General features: G+C 31.3%; 1 protein-coding gene across 5 annotated transcripts in view; it reads left to right on the forward strand.

The window, feature by feature from the left end:
• The window catches only part of LOC143237740 (Fanconi anemia group J protein-like), a 103,560-nt gene that overhangs the window by 75,852 nt on the left and 9,210 nt on the right, over positions 1 to 18,498 (forward strand). For all 5 annotated transcript variants that reach the window (XM_076477289.1, XM_076477292.1, XM_076477290.1 and 2 more), the window contains 3 exons: positions 7,768 to 7,908; positions 12,396 to 12,515; positions 13,157 to 13,228. In XM_076477289.1, coding sequence (XP_076333404.1) covers positions 7,768 to 7,908; positions 12,396 to 12,515; positions 13,157 to 13,228 — 333 coding nt within the window. The remainder of the gene's footprint in view (positions 1 to 7,767; positions 7,909 to 12,395; positions 12,516 to 13,156; positions 13,229 to 18,498) is intronic.

Consider the following 18,498-nt stretch of genomic DNA (forward strand, 5'->3'; position numbering starts at 1 on the left):
GATGCAGTTGCGTTTTTAAGTCATTCAATCAAATGCGTAATAAAGCGTTTTCAAAACTTTGGTTTTATTCTTGATAATGGTGGAGATTGTGGAGAGGTTGTTTGTTATGATGATTCTAATGAAATCCAAATTCTGATTGAGAAGATTGATGTAGGTAATTCTGTGAATGTGGAAAGTTTTGTGAACGTTGACATGAATGTTTTAACAGAAAGTGATGAAATTGATTTAAAATCTATGAGAGAATCACAAGAATCTATGAGAGATTCAGAAGATGAACAAAATGGAAAAGATAGTGTGGAAACAGAAATTCTTACTTCATCACAAGTGTTAAATTATATTAACACTGTCAAATTGTATGCAGAATAAATAAGGAGAATGAACATCATGAAAAGGACGTATAATTGTAGCTCTTTTAACCGCATTGGAAAGCCCATTAAAAAAATGAAACAGCTGAAATTGGACACTTTCTTCAAATAAATTTGATTATGATTTTGTGTACTTATGTATATATTAAACGTCTATTTTTGTTCTTATTCTAGTAAATATAGCATAAACAGTATAACAACATTGTTCACAAACGTCTTACTTCCCTTGAGTCAAGCAAGTATAATGTTTTGCTTAAAAATTATATTTAATTAAGAAAATACATTTTCACTGTCTAAGCTGGAAAACCTGCTTAATCCAGAAATTTTACTTGGTCCTGTGAGATTCTGCCATAGACAGGTTTTACTCTGTGTGTGTGTGTGTGTGTATAGTTAGTAGAATCAGATTTAGTTTTATTTTGGCAGTTGTTTCTTTATTATTAATTATTTTGACAATGTGGAAGTAGTACATGTGTGTGAAAGCCAATATGTTAGTTATCAGGTAGAAGTGTCTAAAGTAAGAAAGTGTTTGTGAGGGAAATGTTTTTTTATAGACATCATGGTATATAATGTACATAGACTGTGATCAACAGATGGCAGAGAATATATTTATGATTTGCACTTAGAATTTTGCTGTATTTACACTTATTCGTGCAAATGTGTTGTTTGATTGTATAAACAGAGTTAATCTATTTTTCTTTTTTGAATTTCAGCATGTAAATTTGTTTAATAAATAGACATTCAGGTAGCTATTTATGTACATGATATTTTTAAAGTAGGTGTTTCCTGTGTGGACAATTGAATAGATGAAGAGTCAGGTGGAATATTTATATTAGGTATGCTGTGATGATGAAGTTCAACTTTACATTTTTCTTTCCAGTAAGAGTATGTAGTTGCCACTTTATGGTTTCTGTCAAATTTGACAAAAATTTATCCATGCTTCTAGGTAGTTGTTTGTTTGTTGTAAATTAAATTATTATTGAGGTCATTTGGTACTTAATATTAAGGTATTGCATTTAGAGTTGAAATAATTCATTTTGAAGATCATAGAAGTTTATTGTTATATTATATTTTTCTCTTATTTTATTAGTTTATGCATTCATATTATCAATTTTTATTGAAAATGTCTGGTGGTGGATTTTGAGAAATAACAGATAATCCAACAATCAATAATTGAAGAATTCAAAGCTACTTCTGATCTAGCTGAATGGATTATTGACTGGCAAACCACAGATTATGTTATTTTATATCCACCTGAACAAGATCTCAGCACTGATTTTCTTTGTCAGTTAGAGAATATTCAGTGGATGGAAATCAATCGTGAACAATGGCACTATTTGTTTGAAGATTGAATCCTGCCAAGATATTTCAACATGATGGAACACTCCTGATTTGGAGACTCCATCATTCATCCTTCAAATCCAGGTTATAGAGGAAAGCATGGATGACAAATGCTATATTCAAAGAATTTTTGAACAAATTAAACAAAAGAATGGAACAAAAAAATATCAAGGCATTTCCCTCTGATCAAGGAAAGATCTTGTCATAGATCCTGGGAGTCAGAATATCTCTGACAGCTGAGAGAGCCATCCTTGAATCACAGTGTGGTTTCAAATCTTCTTATGGAACTATTGACATGATTTTTGTGGTACATTGAGTGCAAGAAAACTGTTGAGAACAAGACCAGAATTTGTACATGAGCTTTATAGACTGTGAAGTATCATGGAACAAGTTTTGACAAACTTGGCTGTCCTGGAAGACTTGTCTGAATTTTGAGACTCCTTTACAATGAAATGACTACTTCTGTACTCTGTCAAAATTAACAAACTGCTGCCTTTAAAAGTAAGAATGTGTAATGGCTTTGACTCTCTTCAACCTTTATGTATACAAAATACCTTTCTGCTGGTGTTAAATTTCATTATCATTACAAGGGCAAGTTTATCAGCCTTCATATTTGAAGGCCAGAATCAAAGTTACCCTTGTCAACCCCAGTGATCTTTGCTATGCCAGTGACTATGTGATAATTACCCATAATCCTGTTGACATGCAAATGACAATGGATCTCATTAACTCTGCTTACATGAAACTTGGACTTTTCATGAATGTAAAAAACAAAACAAAATAATCTTTCAACAGAAACTTTTAAGATCAAACTTCACACCTCCCAAAATTTCCATTATCTTCACAGTCATCTATTATCAAATACCATAATTGATTAGGAAGTTGAAAACAGAATAAGCACTACTGGAAATACTTTTTACAGACTGAGTTAATACATATTCAACAACAAAGATCTAAGAAAGAAATGCAGTTACAGTGTGGTGGTCATCACTGTTTTCCTGTGTGACAAAAAACATGCACAGTGGACAGAAGACACTTCAAAATACCTGAGAGATTCCATCAGAGGTGCATCTTTTATATTTTTGAAATCAAATGGGAGGACAGAAAAACCAACATCAGCATCCCTGAAGAGGCTTCCACAGGCATTGAAGTCCAGCTGATAAAAAGATCAAATTTGTTGGGCTGTTTACTGTCTTCATGTGCAAGAACAATGCCTCACTTATCAAGTGCCCTTCTCAGAACTTCATTACAGTACTTTCGTTCAGGGTAAAAAGATAGAAAGACAACCTGAAATCCAACCTCAAAAAAGCATCAATAATCTAAACACATGGAAGGAGGATGCATCTAACTGTTCTCATTAGGATTGCCTAATCCATTATGAGATAGAAACATTCAAAACTGGTCAGCAGGAAAATGAGAAGCAGAAGATAAAGAAGCCAACCCTTCTTTGTAACAATGTTTTCCTCTAAGCACTCTTTGCCAGAGGTGTTCAAAACAATGTAAATCTCGATTTAGGCTGTACATCCACACTACAAGATGTCATCTTTAACCTTCAAGGACTGTTGCCAAATTGTTTTTGAACACTTATCAATGGTGAAAGAAAATTCAGACAATGACTGTATCCTACTTTGAAATGTAGTGTACTTTATATACACATCAGCTATTTCATAAACATCACAACTCTTCTCTTTTTGGTAAAGATACCTTTGATAAGAGATATTGTGATTTAAGTCTGCTTAACTGCATTAAACCTTTAGGAAGAATAGATTAGTCAATACAAAACAGATATTACATATTGGAGAAATGTACTTATATGTGTAGTTGTAACAGTGTTTATGCTTAGCAACTAGAGGTTTGGCTTTCAGAAGAAAATAATCAGTGTTAAACCTGTCAGAAAAGAAAACTCAAGGATGTTTAAAACATAATAGCAAATTTCAGTCTTTTTTTTTTTTAATGCAAAAACATCTCAATAAATATGCAGTTCTGGAAGTGATAACCAAAATAGCATATAACATACTATGTACGAAGAGTTCATTCTTTTAATTGTGAAGAAACTAATGATTACAATTATTGATGAAATGAAATATCTGAAATATTTTTCAGTTATAGTTGATTCTACTCTAGACTTGGGGTCATTATCTATATGGTACTGGAGTCATATACCAATAATATGCAAACCACTGGTTATAACATGATAGATCAGTATCTGATGGCACTTATGGTGGTTCATTATTCCATCAGTTTTTCAAATATCTCATGTTAGCTCAGTAGAAAAACACCACCATACCATCATGCTCTCTCCCCCATGCTTCATGGTAGGTGCTATGCATTGAGGTACATATTTTTCACCTTTCTTCTGCCAAATGTGCAATCTATGATTTGAACCAAGTGTTTCAAATTTGGACTCATCTGTCTGTAATACTCTTTTCCAATTATCAGCAGTGCAGTTTTTGTACTTTTTTAGAAAATTTCAGTCTTTTTATAATATATGAGGTTAGAAGTAAAGATTTTTTTTAACTGCTACAAAACTAAATATTCCATTTTTGTTGAGTCTTCTTAATATTTTAAATCTGAACACTTTTCTATCATTTGGTACTTGGTCATTTATCTCATGCTTAAGATCAGCTGTAGTCTTTCTTCTGTCCTGAGTTTGTATTCTGCCTCTTCCTTTTCTAGTTTAAAATTTACCTATCTTGATCTCACAGTCTAGAATGTACTTGCCAGTGTTTGGGGAGCATTTCAAGTCAGCAGCAGATTTTTTGGAGAGTCTAACTAGCAAAATGTAAATCTTTTATGTGAATTTTGCTCCACTGACTGGCAACAAAACATATGTCAGTAAAAAATACTTTTATCAAGGATTCTTTGTGGAGTGCTATTAAATTGATTTCTTCTAGCATGTACTGATACCATATGCTAGCTCCTTGATAACTTTCTATATGGTTAAGACACTGCATGGTGTAGTGTAACAGTTATTTCACACCCTAAATTTGATAAGTATGTTCATTCAAGCAGAACCATCATGATATTCCATTGGTGCAAATGTATAGGAATTCTAAAGAATGATAAGTATTCTCACCTTGGCTCATTTAGTTGTCAAAAGGTATCAGTGAAGCATTACCATAGTGTTGAAATTTGCATTCTGTGATCACATGGAAGAATTAACCACATAAAATGGAAAGAATGGCAAAATATTCTTTTGTCCTAACACTTTTCCACAGTACTGTGAATTCACATAAAGAACAAACACAGAAAATACCAAAGAACAACAGGATGGAAAACAATTGAAGATTTTTTCCTTTGTTTGGAATTTGGAGAATTTTAAAGTTGAAATGTCTTTTTTTTAATTATTTAATTCATAATTAGCATGAAAATAATTTCCACAATAGTGGGCCTTGGGGTGACCCCCCTCCCTAGGGTCAACAGTCATTCCACTTGGGCTAGGGTCAACTAAGTACCAGTGTTGGATGTTCTCAACAGGTGTTGTGGACACTATCTGATGCTGGTGTTTGGGTATGGTGCTCAGGAATTCCTGGCATTGCTGCAGTGTCCTTGTTTGGCACTGTAATGTGTCCCTTCATAGGGCTCTGTGGGGGTTGGAGTCAGTGGGCACCAAAATATATTTTTTTTATTATAGATCCTTCAAATAAAAACTTAAATAAAATAGTCAAAAAACAGTTCACAGGTGACATATTTGTGGAAACATTCACATCTCAACACAGTGAATTCCTCTTACATTTAAAGGCGATTGGGGATATACCTATTGAGGCTACACCTCATGCTACTTTTAATTTGTCACAAAGAGTTATTGTTGAGAGGGATTTGAAGAACATCCCAGAGTCAGAGATTCTAGCTGGTTTTTCCACCCAAGGAGTTTCTGCAGTGAGGCGTATCTCCACTCGCAAAGATGGAATTATGATGCCGACCAACGTCCTCATTCTGACATTTACCTCACTGCTTCCACCTGCCATCATCAAGGCAGGGCTGTATTTTGAGTGTCACACTTTTCAGTATATAGATTAATGTTGACAACTTTCACATCTCATGTCAGTCATCAAACGAGAGATATATTGAACAGCAGCTACAGATTGCACTCAATCATTTACTGAAGTGGACCACAGCAAACGGTTTTAATTTCTCTCTCTGTAAAAACTTTTACATGCACTTTTGCTGCCAATGGCATATTCACCCTGATTCTAACTTCCATATCAGTGAAGTTGTGCTGCTTGTGGTTACTGAGACAAAGTTATTAGGTCTTATGTTTGACTGTAAGCTGACCTTTATACCACACATCAAGCAGCCACGCGTCAAATGTACAAGAGCACTGAACATCATCCATGTCCTCTCTTTTACCACTTGGGGAGCAGATCGATGTTCTGTGCTAAAGAGATGTCGTGCTATTATTTGATCAAAACAAGACCATGGATCATTGGTCTATGGCTCTGCCAGGACCTTTGTCTTAAAGATGCTGAACCCCATTCATCAACAGGGACTTTGGCTCTGCACTGGGGCTTTCTGCACTTTCCCAGCTCAGAGCTTATACACAGTGTGTTATAAACCTCCTTTGCATGTATGCTTTAAAACTTCGTTCCTTACCAAAGCATTTCACCTGAGGTTGTGTTTTCCTTCCTCAGTAGGCCACGCTTTTTCAGAACAGATGATCTTTCATTACTCCTTTTGGCTTTCATATCCAGGTTCAGTTGGATGAATTGAGTATGTCCTTGGATAACATGGTCAGTCCATCCCACCATGGCTAATTAAAGTCCCATGGCTTTAAGTCATCTGAGAAAAGAAGACACTCCCAGTTGGAAATACTGTCTGTTATTTGCTGAACATCTTTTGAATCATCCTTCCATTTCTGTTTATACAGATGGTTCGAAATCAGAGCTTCTGTGTTCACTGCTGAACTGTATGCCATTTCTCTTGCCTTGAATCACATAGAAGCTAAGCAATACTCAAACTGCATTATTTATACTGACTTGCTTAGTTCTCTACTGTCCCTGAAATTGCTTCACATTAGTTCTCATCCTGTTCTTGGTGATATTCAAAACTGACTGGCTTATTTCTCTTTAACATCTACTTCTATCCAGTTTTTCTGGATACCATGCTACATTGGTATTCTCTGGAAACAGGCTCACCGATACCACAACTAAATCCATCTGCTCTGGCACTATCACTGCTGTGCCTCTTTCCTACATGGACTATAGTCCTGTATTCAAGGCTCAGCTCTGTAACATGTGGCAGTTGACTTGGAGTGGGCAATGTGAAAACAAGCTTTTCCAAATAAAACCCTCTATTTGACATTGGGTATCTTGCTTTTGTAAGGATAGGAAAGAGGAAGTTGTTCCAACTAAACTACGCATTGGTTACAGTTTTTTTAACTCATCATTTTATTTTATCTGGATCTGATGCACCAATGCATTGTCTGTGTTGTTACAGGCAACAGTAACAGTAAGCCACATTTTACTGTCTTACTGTTGTTACAACTCTCAACAACTGCACCATTTTAAACATACTCTGTCCCAAGGTTTATCTGTAACATTAGACAGTGTTATTGGTGATGATGACACTGTCCACCTTGGAAGTGTCTTAAATTTTTTAAAGGCCATTAGTCTATTTAATGCTATTTAAGTTTTTTTTAAATTTATACATTAGACCTTTTATAATGTGATTCACTTCTAAGAATCAAAGTATGTCTAGTTTTATTTGAAATTAGAAAATGGCCGTAACATCAAATAACTTGAAAGCAGGAAAAATTAAACTTTACCTTGTTTTACTTTAATTTCCTTTTATGAGTTTTAATAATTTTACTTTAACATTTTACCAGATGTTTGGCACAGATACCCTAGTTGCTTTGCACCATAAAACACCAAACCAACCAACCAGCAGATTTATCTGACTTGTTGGCCAAAATTTATTAATCATGCAATCCTGAACAAGTATCTTACAGGGTGGGAAAAAGACCTGAAAATAATCACCTATATATGATTATTTGATGTACACTTCTTAATATAGAAAGCTTTCAAAATATTATGTATTTTAATCCGATTATCATCATTTGCTTTAGGTTTTTTCAGATATTCAAGGCAAAATCCATTCTTTAATTGTGACATCAGGAACACTCTCACCTATGAAATCATTCCAGTCAGAGCTAGATGTCCCATTTCCAGTTCAGTTGGAAGCCAATCATATCATTAACAAGTCACAGGTAAAATGTAACTATCTTTTTTTTTCTGGCAAACATCTAGTGGATCATATCAGGAATTAATGGTTCTGGCTTATTTGGACACTTGTCAATAATAGTAGCTTTTATTCAGTTGTTCATAACATTAAAAAGTCAAAGAATACTAAACCAAAAAAAAAAAAAAATGATGCATGTTGTAGTATTATTAGTACATAACCAGCTATTTACATTTATTTCAGAAAACAGGAGTTGTATTAAATAGTCTTTAATCGTAAGCCAATCTGCTTAAAACTTGTTTAATAAAAGTAAAATAAAACATTTTTAATGAATAAAAAAATTAAACATAATGCTGATCTCTATTTATAAATTAATTTGAGTAAGTCTGTTACTCTAATCTGAGTAAGGTAGATCATCAAGGATTTATTTTTGTTCTGACTTTTGTTTAAGGACATGTTCATAAATTTTATGCCATAGTAGGTAGTTAGGTCGAATTTAACAACTTCAGATTGCATATTTTTCTATAAAATTTGATAGTCAACAGTTATGGCTAGATTCTGTATTCATATACTAAAAATATTTTATGAAGTGTTTTAGTAGTTCTTACCTTAAAAAATTTGTTATGTAGAGGAATTATACTTCTGTTTTGGATTCATTCAGTGGAAATTGAAAGTTTAATAATGGATGACAGGATGACAGTAGCAACAATGAATATTTGACACACATGTTCAGTAACAAACAATTAATTCTTGAATGTTTCCTAATGTACATATTTCATCTTCAGAACACTATGTTGAATTTGGTAAATTATTAGCTACAAGTATATTATAAAGTTTAAACATTCTATAAAAGTAATGAAAATACAACATAAAAGTTTGAATTAAATTAAGAGACAAACAAATAAACACTGAATAGTATGATGTAACATTATTGTACACCTATTTTGAATAGACTTAATTGTAGTAAAGTTGTGTTATTACTTAAATTTGGGAGTTCATTTAAAATGGATAAAATTTCTTTAATTGAAAGTTCAGTATTTGATGATCCAGATGAGATGTCTTTGAAATTTTTAATCAAAATTGGATGGTTAGTGTTTTCACTATGTGTATGAAACAAGGAGTCTGGTGGATTTGACAATTTGTACCAATTTAAGTGGCATTACAGCCACCAGATGTGTATTTATATACAATCCTGAAGTGCATGGGGATAGGAAATAGGTCCTTAGATCTGAGTAGATTTTGTATTTTGAGTTGTAATTTAAATATTGTTTGTAGCTGAACTTGTAGATAAAATGTCTTAAATATTCTTAAAATTTGTAATGTAAGTAAAATGTTTCTTACCTATAAAAGAAATGATCAATCTTAATGGGTATTTGTCAACTGTGTATGTTTTTGGTGAGGCTTCAAATTTGTGAGAAAGAAAGTTACCTGTTAGAACTTGAATAAAATGCATGGGATAGCCATTGTTTATTAGTGTTCTGTAAGGTGTTTATTTCCAAATGAAGAGGAAGGTAGTTAGAACAGATGTTATGTGCTTTATTGAGAAGGAGACTGAAAATAAGATTACTTTTAAATGAATTCAGAATAAAACTGTCATAACAAGTACGTAAGCCTGACTGTGTTGTTTTTCTTATGATAAATAGATATTGTGATGTGGCAGTATAATCTGTTGATTTGGATATCAATAAAAGGCAGTTTACCAATTGTTTTCAGTTTCATAAGTAAAATTAATGTTTGGGTGTTTCAAACATGAATGATCTAAAAACTGTTTAATGTGAGTGGAGCTTCTAAAGAATAAATATGCTTTCTTTATTATGCTGGTTTGTATTCACTAGGATAGATGTCTAACCAGGGATACTCGTAGTGACAAATTGTTAACAAGATGCAGCGCTAAAGGTGAACCCACTGCCACACCACTTATTTAGTCATATAGCTGACTGTTGAAGACAATTTGTCTTCCTTCAGGGCAAGTTTAAATAATTCTTCAAATTGTTGGCAATTTGTATAGGGAAAAAGTTTATTTAATATTATTTATATAGTTTCTTCAAGAGGAATGTTTGTGAATAACGAATGAATGCTCAAACTAGTAAGTATGTATTGATTGACTTTATTAATTTTAAAATTTCTTTAGCAAAGGAAAAGGAATCTTTAACTGGAAACTCATTGAAAGTGAGTGAATTTAGAATAGGAGCAAAGAACTTAGCTGATTCATAGGTATGGGAACTGATACTGGAGAAAGTAGGTTTGTAAGGAATGTTTCCTTTGCAAATTTTAGGCAACCCATACATGAGAGCTGAGTGGGAGCCTGTGAGTTGAATGTCTTCAAGAAATGAAATGTAATTGTAATGCTTATAATTTCTAAAGTTTTGTGTTTTTTTTCACATTTTGTGGTGAGCTTTAGCCAGTCGACATTAAGAGCTTTGAATTTTGTTTTATTACTGAGTGTATTTTGTATTTTGTTGATGTAATTCAGTTTATTAAGTGTAATAACACTTACATTTATCAGGTTGGATGACAATGATATTTTGGTTATTAGCTAGTTCCTATAGAGCGGTGAAAGCAGTTTTATTGGAGTTGTAGTTGAATGAAGACAAAGCAGCATTTTTGAATCTTGTTTTTACAAAGTTCTCTAGGTTCTGGAAACCATTTCTGTTAAAAAATAGGTTGAGGTATTTTAAATTTTACAAGTACTCTTAAAGGAAAGGAGAACAAGTAATCACAGAACTTAAGTTGATTGGGGGGGATACTTTAGTCCCTCAGCTAGTTAATTTTATAAGGTTCACTAAGTATATTACCACTTAAGTTAAAAATTACATTGTTAGGATCTGTACTGTTGGTATTTTTATGTGGCATTAATTTATTTAGTTTAATAATCTGCTTGTGTTCCAGGAAGGTTTCAGTTTTTGTGTTAATGTTGTTGATCAGGTGGTTGAAGTCAGTCCATAATAAAATATTTTGTAGTATATTCTTCAGTCATTCATGTTGAATATTACACTGTTTTTTTTTTTGTTTGAATTTCAAATTTTATTTTTCTTCCAAAAGATGATGTTGGCAGGAGATTTCTCTAAATAACAGTTTGTAGTCTTAAAGTAGAGGAATTTGAGAATGACTTGTTAGTATTTGCAAGTTAATAAAAATTGAATGTCCAATGATAATCTTCAGAGTTTGTCAATTTTTTTTTCCAAGCAAATGAGAAAGCTGTAGAGCATCCCATAATAATAGATTCATTCAGTAGGATTTGAAGTTTAATGTGCTTAATAATTCACTATGTTCAGTATAGCCTGCTAAAGGTGGAATATTTATTTTCTGAAATATCCAAGAATTAAATGTTTGTTACTGAATATATACGTGTCAAACGTTTGCTGCCTTTGTCCTGTTATTCATCATTATACTTCTGTTTTGTGGTTGAACTGACTTTTTTTTTTGTAGTGAGACATGTTTTATTAAAGAACTACGGAGTTATAAAAATATTATTTTGCTAATTTTATTTTGTTACTTTTATTTATGGTGTATACGGTATTTCAACTCATTAATAATTAATAAAGTAATTTCTATAACCTTTAGGCTAATAGTTTAAGTTTTTAATACTTGATTGTCTTCTAGTTTGTGAAAAGATAAGATTTTCTGTTTTTTTCTTTATTTCTTACATTTTATGACACAAGGGCTTTAAATTTGAGACTGATACATGGATTTTTACTACTTAAACATGTAATCACCCAAGGTTATTACATGTGGAAACATAATGCTGTTGACAATATTCAAGTAACAGTTTTTATTGTATTTAAAAGTATTACCATTCTACTTTGTGAATGTTAAAAGTAAATACACATTGTTGTTACCAAGAATACTGTTCCATGTATAAATTATTAACATTAATTAACCATTGTTGAAACTAGTAGTACTGTTCTCTGTACAAAATGTTAATAGCAGTTAGGCAATGTTGGTACCAGTAGCACTGTTCTGTGTTTAGATTGTTAACATTATTTTCCCATTGTTAGTATCAGTCATTCTGCTCTGTATACAAGTTGTCAACTGTTATTAGCCAATGCTTTTACCAATAATACCATTCTATTTTGTTGTTATGAAGGTGTTTTTGTTCACCATAACTGAATTCCAAGTTATAAATTTAATGTCATACAACTATAGCAAAATTACTGTGTCCATAATATGGACATCTATCATTTGATCAAATTATTTAAGTGGAGAGAGAAGAAATACTTCCAGAAAACTATTAGCAGAAAAAAAATATCATTGAAAAAAAATTTTTGAATTTTGCATAAAATGATAATTTTTACAGGCACAAAATGAAAACCAAATTGGAATAATTGTCTAAATTGTAATAGTTGACAGGTCTGGAACTGGTACCAAATTAGACTTAAGAAATATTGATATGTTTCTTTTGATAAGTTTATTGATGTAGTATTTGTCAGTATCATGTAAAGCCTTTTTGCAAATTAACAGTCTCAAGTTTAATGCTTTAAATCTATTATATTGAATCCCATTTTTCATTTATAGATTTGGGTAGGAACAATTAGTCATGGACCTAGTGGAGCTCTTTTGAATGGCTGCTTTCGTCATGCAGAAACCTTTGCATTCCAGGATGAAATTGGACAACTGGTTCTACAAATTTGTAAAGTATATTGCAGAAGCTTATAACCGTTTTATAATTTATTTAATTGTGTGGAATTATTTACTTATATTAAACTTTTACAAGTTAGAGAGCATATTTCAGGTTAACAAATATACCTCATTTTTTGTGTGTAGTTATACATAAAATTACACAAGTGCATTCTGCTTGCTTTAGTGTATCTTTTACACAGTTTAAACAAATATAGGTGTAAATACATAACAAACAACTAAAAATATGTTCAGGACTCCTCCAGTATTGGCTATATTTAAAACAGTATTTAAGTGTTTTATATTTCTTTCATGGATTTTGAAATAACAAGGTGTTAAATATCTTCAGGTATTCTGTAATGTATGTACTTAAGGTATTCAATAATACCAACCTATGTTTACTTCGTTAAAATTCATATTTTTTATAAGTTCTAGAATATGTTTTAGAATAACTTTTAATTTAGTTCAATAATTTCCTTTTTTTACAAACTTAAAAATTAACCACATTTTTGTCATTTATTTCAGAAGTTTAATTACTTTCTGTAAAACCATTATTTTTTAAACTTCTTTTATATAATTTTGTATAAATTTGGATCAATAAAATTTTGGAATCTTATTATCACTTTATGAAGATTATACTGTTTTATGGCAACTTTTAGGTCGTTCCTCATGGCATTCTGTGTTTTTTACCATCCTATGGCATGCTTCAGAAACTCACTAATAGATGGGAGGTAGGTAGTTTATGTGGTTCACACAAATAATTTTACAGAATTTTTTGTATATCACATTCAAGTTAGTTTTAGAACATTTATGAAAAGATTTTTTCTTAAATGTTACAAATTACAACTATTAACAAAACCTCTTAACTACTCATTTTAGATATTGCCCAAATCAACCAGTTTATACCATTAATTTATAGCTTTTGACTTTTAAATGGTATATAATTAAATAGTGCTGTTAATTAACCCTTTTGTCCTGAGTATCATTTAATACAGATGACAGAAATTTTGTCTCACATTGAAAATGTTATTAAACTACTTTTTATTTATGTCATACCAATTAGTATAGCATAAAATCATAGTTAATAATCCATATTTTAATAGTATATAAGTTTTAAGTTCCTAATTCTACAAAGTAATGTAAAAAAATCTTTAATTTCCACTAGTGTGATAAACATAGTGTCTTCATTCTTTTTATCCACCACCGCATGAAAAGGTTTGAAATGAGACATAAATTACGTACTGTAGAATTCTAATTGCTCAGACAAATCATAATTTTTACAGTCCTCAATGTTCTTTGATTGCAGAGCCACAGAAGAGAAAATTGAACCCTCATACCATATTCTCTCTCTCAGGATTTGTTAATAGTTCTCTCCAATGTTTAATTATATATTACCTGAAACTATTAAAAAGTCAAAGTTTCCATCTATCAAATAGGTATAAAATTGTATATGCAAAAACATCTCGTTTGGGTTGAGAAAATATTTTACGTAGAAGAGCGAACAACGTTTCAACCTTCTTCGGTCATCGTCAGGTTCACAAAGAAAGAAAGAGGTAACTGATCGGAAGCTGACCACATGTTTGGAAGGGGTTGTGTAACTGAGTGTCGGAATGTAGAGGGCGGTGTTAAATGTTTGAATATATAATTTTATAATATTTTTTTATTATATTTAATATAGGTATAAAGGCGTTCCTTTATATTGGTTTATTTTGGGTTTAAGTTGTTGTATAAGTAAGGCTTCTTTAATTTTGCATTTGTTTATGTTTGTTTCTTTATTTAGTATTTGAGTGTTTTCTATGGTTATGTTGTGTTTATTTGACTTGCAGTGTTTGAAAACGTGTGAAGGTAACTTTTTATGTTCTTTGAATCTGATTTCCAATTTTCTACTTGTTTCTCCAATATAGAAGTCGTGGCAGTTATCACATTGTATTTTATAAATAATGTTGGTGTGGTGTTTGTCAGTGTAGTTTTTTACATAGTATAGACCTCAGTTTTGTGCCTGGTTTTTGAATAAATTTGGTATTAACTGGAATGTCATATTTTTTTACTACTTTTTGCCAAATGTTGGTTATTTGTCTGCTGATGTCAGGAATATATGGTATGCAGCAGTATATGGTTTTGTGATTTTTTGATTCATGAGATATATTTACTTTTGTTGGTTGATTTTGCTTTCTGTCTAGGTGTGTGCATATAATGTTTTCTACGGTTTGTGGAGGAAACTTATTGATGTTGATGAAGTATTGTTTTATTTTGTCTAATTCATCGTTAATTTTATCTGGTGAGCATAGTTTTATGGCTGTGTTTATTTGGTTTCTTAGTATGTTGAGTTTTTGTTTTGTTTCATGTGCTGAGTTCCAAGGAATGTATAGTCCAGTATGGGTTATTTTTTGGTGGATTTCTGTTTTAAATTGTGTGTCGGTTCTTGTAATTTTGAGGTTAAGAAATGATATTTGATTGCTTTCTTCCTGTTCACATGTGAAGTTAATGTTGGGATGTATAGAGTTAATGTGATTGAAAAAATTAAGTGTGTGTTCTGTAGATCTGAATCCCGCAATCGTGTCATCTACATATCTGTACCAGTATAGTGGTGGATGTAATGTTGTGTTAATTGCTTGTATTTCAACTTGTGTCATAAAAATATTGGCTAGAACTGGTGATACTGGATTGTCCATGCTTAGGCTATTTGTTTGTATATAGTTGTGGTTGTTGAACATGAAGTTTGTCTTTATTGTGGTGAATTCTATGAGGGTTGCTAATTGGTTGCTGGGAATGTCTGTAGTTGGGTTAGGGTCTTGGATATAGAGTTCTAAGGCTATCTTGCAGGCTTCAGTGGTTGGAACTTCTGTAAAGAGGGATATAACATCAAAACTGGCCATTAAGGCTTTATGATTAAGTTGATTTAGATTAGACTTGAAGTTAAAAGAGTCTTTGATGAATGAGCTGGCTGATGTTACATATTTGGAGAATGCCCATGCTATGTATTTTCCAAGATTGTAATTAAACAATTCATATGTGGACATTATTGGTTGTAATGGACAATCTGGTTTATGAGGTTTGGGGATGCCGTATATTTGTGGTGTGCATGAGTCAGTTTTACGTAGGTAGGAATAAAGTGTTTGTGAAATTGTGTTGGCTTTTTTCATTTTTAGTAGTAATTTGTTTAGTTGAGTCTTGTGTGTCTTTGTTGGATTTGTGTGTATTGGTTTAAATTTGTTCGTGTCTGATAGGATGTTCTTCATTTTTTGGATGTATTCATTCATGTTCATTATGACTATAGCGTTACCTTTATCTGCTTTTAGAATTTTTATGTTTTTGTCTTGTTTTAGTTTTTAATGGAATTAATGTCTCTTTTTGTAAGATTGTTTTTTAGCTTTCTGTTTTGTGAAATTATGTTGATGGTTTTATGAGAAAATTCTTTGAAAAAATCGTTTGAGATGTTGTTTTTAGGTGTTTTTGGAAAATATAAATTTTTAATTTTACCTGAAAAGTTTGGCTGTTGGATGTCAATAAAATTATCTAAGTTGTCTTCTTTCTGTTGGTTGTTTCCTTGTTTTTGTTTTCTGTAGAAAGTATCACAAGTCTCCTGGGTAGATCTTCTGAACATGTTTTGATTTCTAAGGTTGGAATGTACCTAGGTGCTACTGTGAAATTGAGTCCTTTGTTAAGTTAGAACCTGACGATGACTGAAGAAGTTGTTCGCTCATCTACGTAAAATATTTTCTCAACCCAAACGAGCTGTTTTTGCATATATATTTCTCTACAAGTGGGTTTTCTCGACATCACTGAGGTATAAAATTGTGTTCTGAACAGGTAGGCATAATTTTCATTCAGAATACAAGCAGTGTTCCAGGGAGAAACTTAAGAATTAGCTTGGTTGAATTTGTACCAGCTTTTCTTTCACAGTTAGAAAGCCAGAAAATAAAAGCTAGGAAAAGTTTCTTCCTTTTGTATGTTATTAGTGTATATTATTTTGTGCAATATTTAATTAAATAAAAATTATCTTGTGCATACTACCATTAGCATAAAATAGTAGGCTTAAGTGTCCTCGACAATCAACAGTAAGAAAAAAAAAGATTAGATAAGTACTTTAACATTTATAATTAATATTTGGAATCTTTTTAGGTTGCTTAAGATTAGATTAGGTAAAAGGAATAATCATATAAGAAAAATGTTTGACAAGGCATGCACTCAAGCAACACTTAGGTAATGTATTTCAATACAGTAACATGAGCCGTACATGCACCAAGTGATTTACAATTTATAGTGATGCAGGTAGTACTTAGACATGGTTTATAGGTAATAAAACAATAAAAGTTAATTATAAATAGATATCTACTTTTATGAACTTAAAGCTACTTAGGATAAAGAAAAAATTTTTCCTTTTACAATTTGAGGTCATTCCAAAAGTAAAGTTTAATTTAGGTGTTTTTTGTAGTTACGAAGTTGGTCAAAGTTTCAAGATAGTGTCAAGAAAATAACACTTGAAATGTAAAGTTGTACTGAAAGAAAAAAGTGTTTGAAATGTATTTAAAAGGTTTCTGGGAATTACGCAGAGGAAATTTGATATGAAGAAAAGTATATATAATCTTAACATGAAAATCATTTTTGACATTGACTATTTGAAACAAATATTCCAACTAATACAAAGATTTGTCCAAGAATATATTATTGAAAATACTTCATTAAAAAATATTTTTTATATGTGAAAGACATAATGTTAACTGAAAGACTGCCAAATTTTCTGAAGATATTTACATTGAAAGTTAGAAGTATTAAATCTATAAAGACTAAATGAGTACAAACAGGTCACTTGGTCATTCAAATTGCCCAAGTTCATGTTGAGAGAGTTAAATGACTTAAAGCACATTAGAAGAAATATTCTTTTCAACTATAGCAAATAATTGTTTCATATCTGGTGCATTGATTTGATGTATTTTGTTGCATTGTTTCACTGTCTTACAAAACAAACTGGTGGCAAAATACTTTGAAATATCAGAAGTACCTTCTGGAGATTATTTAGCTTTTGCAACTAAAATATTTTATGTGCAATTTTGTTGGAATTCATGCTTTTGAAAGTTCAGATTTAATTTATTTTTTTTTTAGGAAGATTAAAAAATTGCTACCTTTAATATACATTTTAATTTTTGCTTTTTATGCATTGCTCCATTCTTTTAAAACTCTTCTATAAAATTATTATTTTATAAAAACTGCAAATTTTGTCTGTTTTAATCACTGGCTTATAACAGAAATATGATTTTTTTTCATAAGTTAAAATTGTAGTTGAGCTAACTTGTTTTAACTTTGTTAATGAGGAGGTTTCTCTTAGTATAAAAGTTTTAAATCTCTTTATACCCGTGTACATACTTTTATATACTTCTTTTCAGCAATTTTCCTTTCCCGTTTATACAGTTCCTTAGGTTAATATAGCTTATGGAAACAAGGCGTACTTATAGTGGCTTTGTCAGTTAAACAAACCTTGATATGGTCAAGTGTAAAATGCTATAACTAAGCTTTTTGCTAGCTTTAATAAAATCTGTTTAAAACTAACAGAAGTTGTTTACAAACTTTTATCTTTAACATCATTATCATCAAGTTAAGATTTTACAGTTGAAAATAATGGAAAAAGAACTTTCAAGAAATGTTTAAATCCATTTTCTGTAGCTGAACCATAGGGAGTTATACCTTGTCGTGACAACTAAAGTTAAGAAACAGTAGTTGGCTAAAAATCAATAAAACTACTTGTATTCAAGTAACCAGGACTAATTAGTGCTGTTTAGTTTAAAATTATGACTTTGCATACCATATTAATTTCAGGAATTTTACAAACGCTAATGGTTTTCAGTTATTTTATCAATAAAATTAAATAAATAAACTTTTTTGTTGAATACATTTTTACTCTGAAGCATTTTGTGTACATACACTGCTGGCCAAAATCTTAAGACCAATGAACGTTTAAGCAAAAATGCATTTTGTGTTGTTAGACTCATTCACTTATTTGAGT

This window comes from Tachypleus tridentatus, chromosome 13 (assembly GCF_004210375.1).
Source record: "Tachypleus tridentatus isolate NWPU-2018 chromosome 13, ASM421037v1, whole genome shotgun sequence".
Taxonomy (NCBI): Eukaryota; Metazoa; Arthropoda; class Merostomata; order Xiphosura; family Limulidae; genus Tachypleus; species Tachypleus tridentatus.